Source organism: Neophocaena asiaeorientalis, unplaced genomic scaffold (genome assembly GCF_003031525.2).
Source record: "Neophocaena asiaeorientalis asiaeorientalis breed wild unplaced genomic scaffold, Neophocaena_asiaeorientalis_V1.1 scaffold684, whole genome shotgun sequence".
Classification (NCBI taxonomy): domain Eukaryota; kingdom Metazoa; phylum Chordata; class Mammalia; order Artiodactyla; family Phocoenidae; genus Neophocaena; species Neophocaena asiaeorientalis.
The window spans coordinates 2,810,693-2,817,242 of NW_020174048.1; the positions used below are offsets into that span (position 1 = coordinate 2,810,693).

Genomic DNA, 6,550 nt, shown 5'->3' on the forward strand with positions numbered 1-6,550 from the left:
CTACCGTTGCTGACTTTGAAGACGGAGGACGAGGCAAAGATTTAAGGGATGCAGATGGCCTCCAGAAACTGGAAAAGTCAAGGAAATAGAGTATCCCCTAGAAATTCCAAACAGGGAGCAGCCCTGATGGTACCTTGATTTCAGCCCAGTGGGACCCACACCAGGCTTCTGCCCTATGGAACTATATGATAATACATTTATGTTATTTTCAGCTACTAAATTTGTAGTAATTTGTTATGGCAGCAATACAAAATTATTATACTCCCAATCACCAGTTCATTAGCATTTCCTGTCAGCTCTATTCTAAAAATATACCCCCAAAGTGACTATTTCTCACCACATCCTTGTTCCATTTTGGTCCAAGCCACCATCATCTCTTGCTGAATTTATGAACAGAGCCTCCCCACCGGTTTCCCTGCTTTTGCCTTCAAAATCCTTCAATCCGTTCAGAATGTGGCAGCCAGGCTGCTTCTGTTAACTCATAAGTGACAGCAGGTCTGTCTTCTGCTCAGATCTCCCAATGGCTTCAGCAGGCACTAGGGACAACAGCCAGAGTCCTTCTGATGACCCTCCCAGCCTCCATGTGGTCTGGCTCTTCTCCATCTGCTCCTGCCACACTGGTTTCTCCAGCAGGGGCTCTGACCTCACCTGAAAAGCTCCTTCCCTGATATACCTTCAGGAGGTAACTGTGGACTCCTCAACATTTATCATTATTTACCAAACTACATGTTCAACTTTATCTTTTTATTCGTGGTCACCCACACAAGACAGCTGAGCATCGTGTAGGTAGCGATTTTGTCTATTCCATTCATAGCTGTCTGGACCATAAGAAAGACTCAGTAGATATCTGATGAATGAGTGTACTTTTCCCATGGAATATGACTGTTGGGTCTGTTCTTTTGCCCCAATTCCCACTGCTACTACCCCAACCAAGCTCACTCCATTAACATTTCATCAATGGATTCTTAGTGGGTGTCCTGGCTTCCAGTTCTTATTCTCACCCTTCAGTGCATCCCTACGGATATTTATTCCTGGTTAACCTTTGCTAAAAACCATTTGTAGCATATGAATTTTCTTCTTAGGTCTATACGATCATTCCCATTGCATTCTGCTTTAAGACCAGAACTTGAAGCATCCCCACTGAAGTTATCTACTTAAAACCACCTTTGCAGCTAACATGTTCACTTTCCACTCCTTTCAGACAGACCTCCTTGTGTGGGACTCTCACTTCTTTGCAGCTGTTCACCCGCACTGCTGCCCAATGGTTTTCTTCTTTCCTTCCTTCAAAGATCTAAGCTCTAAGCAACCATCAGGATCAGAGTTTCTCAAAAATCACAGTCACCAAAAAACTTTGCCTAACTACTCCACTTCCACCAGACTTCATTTTTACTCATTTATTGTTTTTTTTTATTGACGTTTTTTTCTCTCTTTGTACTTGGACTGGAGTCTTTCTGAAGATAGGATTCATCTCTCTTCCTGCTCTTTGGTCACCCAAGTGACAGCCCAGTTCCAAGCCTATAGCAACTCCTTAAAAAGTATTAACTCAGATTTTATGACTTCAGTGTCTGCAAAATATTATAATACATAACACAATATAATATATAATAGATTCCTCTTGTTCTCTGGGCTTACTATTTTACCATGCTTTATTTCTTTTTAACACTAACTTAGGTGTTATTCTTTTCCTGTAGTTATTTTACACAGAAGTTTTTATAACTTTGTAAATAGTTTCTTGTTGTTTCTTTCCTGTTAAATCGATACAGGGCTTAAATCCACTTGCGTTCTAATTTAGGATTTCTCCAACAATTGGAGACAACAATTAGTTTACCTCTGGGTAAACTTGCTCACTCTTTCCCTCCACACTACTGGAAAGTCCTGGAAGGGGCAAGAGGTGTGGTGAACCTGACAGACAGTCCCCTGCCCCTCGAGGGGCTTATAGCTTCACAGAGCAGATGGCCATTCAACGAAGAGCTGTAAGTGAGAAGAGAATAATAAAATAGGAGGTAAAAGTGCTCTGGGACAGCTTTCTAGAGGATGTGGTGCCTTGGCTGCATTGCAGTTCCTTCACGTGTAAAAGGAGAGGTTGTACGACGTGATCTCTTAGGTCCTTTCCAGCCAGGAGATTCTCTGCCACTCATTCCATTTTGAGACAAAAAAAATCTCAGAGCTTCTCAGAGTCTTCTAGTTTGACTAGCATGCCCACACAAAACCATAAAAAGAACTACTTTCGTCTTATTATTGCTATTATTGTATAGGATGGGCTGTCAGTTTTCTTAGATCCACAATTCCTGTTGAAAGCTTTGGGACCAATGTTACTAAACTTATTATTTTTGCAGACTGGACAGGTTAAAAATATAAATAGCTCTGGGACAACTTTGCCACTGTCACCCAAGTTACAAAAAAAACCCTTGTTTTTCAGAGATTTTGATTTTGAAATGTAGTTAATGGGTCATGGGTCTGTACTCTTTGCATACCTGCTTTCGATTAACTCAACCAGTAATTTTAGAGCCAATCAAGATAAATTAACATATATTTGCTTCTTTGAAGCTTTCTACATTTATACCTACAGCTGGAAAGTCTCTCTCACATTAGAACTTTGGAAAGTAGATTCTAAAAGCAAACAAAAAAAATTCATACAAAAGAATACACAAAAATCAAGAAACTTCATAATCTTGTAAAGGCAACTGAAATTTGGATGGAGTATGCTTAATAAAATTTGATACAACAAGCCAACCAACTTTAAGGGATAAGCCGATTGATTCCTCTCTCTTAAGAGTTTTGGGGGGAAGTGACTTCACTACTATATATAAATCCAGGTATGAAATAATAAATTTCACAACACGATCTCATCATCAAGGAAACAATTTCATTGGGAAAAAGTTTCATTATCGATTTGAATCAATGACCTGCTTTTCAGGCAGGTAATTCTTAAAAAAACATATACAACGATTTTACGAAAATTTTGCCTTTTTTTCACTTTTACGAGGAGACTTGGGACTTTTAACTATGTTCACTGAGACGAGTAATTTTTTCTTGAATATTTCAGACAGTTAAAAGAAAACCTCTAATATTTAAAAGAAATTCTATCTCCCACTTCCCCACCAAAAAACAACAAACCAAAAATATGAAGCACTACATCAGAAAACGATTTTCTTGTCGTTACCTTCTTTGTCATCATGGTGGATAATTGCATCCTGTATCATGTCAGCAAGGTTAAAATGAACTTTTTGATTCTTCCCACGCTTCAGCTTTTTCAGGAGCCCCTCCTGCTTCTGAAAAGCCTTCTCTCTTTCATAGTAGGCTTTGACTTGTTCACAGCGCATGCGTTTTACCAGCCGCTGCCTTTGGCCCAGGGGGAGGGACTCCAGCAAGCACTGGTCAATTTCCATTTCATGGGATCGAAAAATGTTACATAGCTGAAAGCAACCTGAAAGAAACACAATGGAAAAGTCACTAGACCTACTGCTACAGCCAAGATAGCAGCACTGCAAGCATCGCCCATCACTCAAGCTGGAAACCCATTCAGTCCTCTTTGTGCGAGACAACGAATACAAACACTTTTTAGAGATTGCAGGAAAAGCAAAGAGAGTTGATGTCCTACTCAAGACTGCATAGTAGTGAAACAGGTGACACAGATATAGACGGGTAATTCTGTTCAACAAAATTACTAACAATCCATCCTTTCCTGTTTCTTTAAATCTCTACCAAAGGCTTAAATGCTTTACCGTGGCACTAGGTCCCTTCGAACTGAATAATGCCAACTAAACTTTACATGCTAAATTTTGGCAGAAAGCCATTCCAAGTTTTGGAGAACAGCCTAATAAAATTGGTTTTCCACGTCGTGATGACTCTGCTAACCTAATGTAACGGAACATGTGTATGCCATCCATTGTTTATATGACACAGTGATCATTTTCCACAATTCATTGCTGAGCCCTTTTCCTTGTCGTCAGTGACATTCATTCCTAAAAGACCTAATGATGGTTAAATATAAAGATGGTGCAATGGAAGAGAGATTTTTCTCTTGGCAACTCAGAATTGTGTGTATGGAATTGCTGCTGTCATAGTCTTTGTCTTCTTAATATAGTGATTAGCAAAGTGAGCTGTGTGTCCTGGACCTGAAAATCATCCCTTTCTATTTCCCATAAACACCACCCAAAGCACCTGTAATGGAATTGTACAAACTCCTATTGAAACTGGACAGAACCCTGTGGGGCCCTACCGGGTACAAAAGCCTTTCTGTGTCCCCTGTTTCTTGTTTGTAGGAAAGAGGTTTCAGCCTCCTAGACCTTCCCTGAGTTCCAAAGGGCGTTTCAAGCAGTTACTAACTAGACGAGTGAGGGAATGCAGAAACAAGGGAAAGGCAGTGCAGAAAGAACAGTGCAGGGATGGGGCAGGGGCCTGGTTCCTCCTGAGGGGATATACAGAACAATCTGATCCATATCTCTGAGTTCTTCTACAGGAACCAAGCCCCCACACAGAGACGGAGGATGGTAACTTGAGGCTGAGCACTGGCATGTGGAACCCACACTGGCTGGAACCTGAAGGCTGATGACTGAGATTCCCGAACACCACCCTGTTACCTCCCCACCAGTCACTCAGAGGAAGGTCACACAACCCAGCAGACCTCCCTGCAAGTTTTGCCTACAAAAACTCTTCCCTGAAACCCACCGGAGAGTTTGGGTCTTCTGAGCACAAGCCACCCATTCTCCTTGCTTGGCCCTGCCATAAACATTTCCCTCCTCCAACTCTGACTTGTTTGGCCTCACTGAGCATCAGGCACACAGACTTGGGCTTGACAACAGTCTATTTACCACTACCTCAAAATTTCACTATTGGCAGAAAATAAATGTTGAACCACTGAACACTCTAGAATGTGGCTCACAAATACAGGTTCAGATAACCGTGTGTATGTTCTTCTCTTGAGATGTATCTGACGTAAGTCTCAGGCAAGTAAAAGCAACTCTGCGTGCACAAAAATGTGTCTGATTATAAGCCACATCTGGAAAGATGTCTCTTGAGATATATCTGACGTAAGTCTCAGGCAAGTAAAAGCAACTCTGCATGCACAAAAATGTGGCTGATTATAAGCCACATCTGGAAAGATGGTACCATAAGGGTCTACTTTATCTTTGCAAAGATGCTCTGTTCCTTTGACAGCACGGCAAATTGTGACAATGCCACTTTCATTTCTATTTCGCTTGACACTTGGCAAAACTTTATTCTCACAAACACCAGGCGTGACCATCCCTGTTGTGTAGGCAAAGAGAACTACGTTGAGGGAGGCTGTGACTTGTCCAAGACCATGATAAAGTTGTAAATGTCCCATAAAGGCTTAAGACAGAGACAAGATAAAAGACAGTGATTCTTGAAAGCCAGATTTTACATATATATGTGTATACATATGGAGAGGGGAGAGCAGCAGACTTGGGGAACTGTGTTTTCATTGTTCATTAGCATTTGACAAAAGCTCAATGTTTTAGAATCATATGTTTTCACGAAACTCTTCAGCAGTCTTTGCAAGAGTGGTGTTAGAAGCATCAGATAGCTACTCACAGAACATTCCCTTCCCAGCGACCCGAACACAAAGGGACACCAGGGGTTCTGAAATTATGACAAATTGCTCTGGAGTATGACTGTCTGTGAGGGCTCATTAATAATGGAAAGGAGATATACTCCGCTTTCAAACCTGTTTAGAAAATATCATTGGGTTTGATTTATTAACTTGGATGCTCAGGAAACTGTGACTTTCCAGGTTTGTCAGTGGGCACCCAGGGAATCATTGGAGCCACTGAAAAGCCTAAAGAGGTAAAACAAATGACATCGCGGAGCAGCCTGTGCTTATCAGCATGCAGTCCAAGGGGAGGTTAATCTAATAAAGCCAACAGTCCTCTCGTTTTTCGCTCTTAAAGAAAGGTCTCATGGTGAAATTTTCAATTAACTTTTGAGGAGTCTGTGGATATAGCTGGTGATTCATTGAGCAATCCCTCTCCTCCCTCAAAAAGAAGTACCAAGGGTTGTTCCTAAATTAATCTTCTTATGATCTGGAAAATCAAAAGCCAGGGCGGTCAAATTTCAAACCCATACATATATAAAATACTGATGTTTAACACATTTTTGGTTAAATAATTCCACATGCTTTGATTTCAAACGGTCTAAACTTTGACGTATTTTATATTCTGAAAATGCACTGGGCACTGTGACCTTCTTTTGGCTAATTATGGGTGGATCAGCTACGTCGTGTATATGTGCTATATGGATCTCTAAGGCAGCACACTAAAAATAGCAGAGTTATGGGAAATGTAGTTTCGAGGCAGTCTACTCAAAGTCTACAGAATTTCATCACCAGGGCACTAAGAACAAGAACTAATTCCTCAGGTGATAATCTGGACGGCCCAGGCGGAGGACAGGAGTCTGAACTGGGCCAGGCTAGTTTGCTCCTGGGACAGGAGTTCTGGGCAGGCACTGGTTTCCAACTGTGTGACGGGTTGATGGGGTTCCGCCTGCCCAGTTAGTGACCGGGGGCTCTTCCTGCTGACTATCCTACTTC

General features: G+C 41.5%; 1 protein-coding gene across 1 annotated transcript in view; it reads right to left on the reverse strand.

Annotated features, from left to right (window-relative positions):
- MYO16 (myosin XVI) overlaps nt 1-3,404 on the reverse strand; it is a 337,132-nt gene extending 333,728 nt beyond the window's left edge. The window contains exon 1 of the mRNA XM_024754009.1: nt 3,164-3,404. Coding sequence (XP_024609777.1) covers nt 3,164-3,389 — 226 coding nt within the window. The 5' untranslated portion in view covers nt 3,390-3,404. The remainder of the gene's footprint in view (nt 1-3,163) is intronic.
- Nucleotides 3,405-6,550: the final 3,146 nt, after the last annotated feature.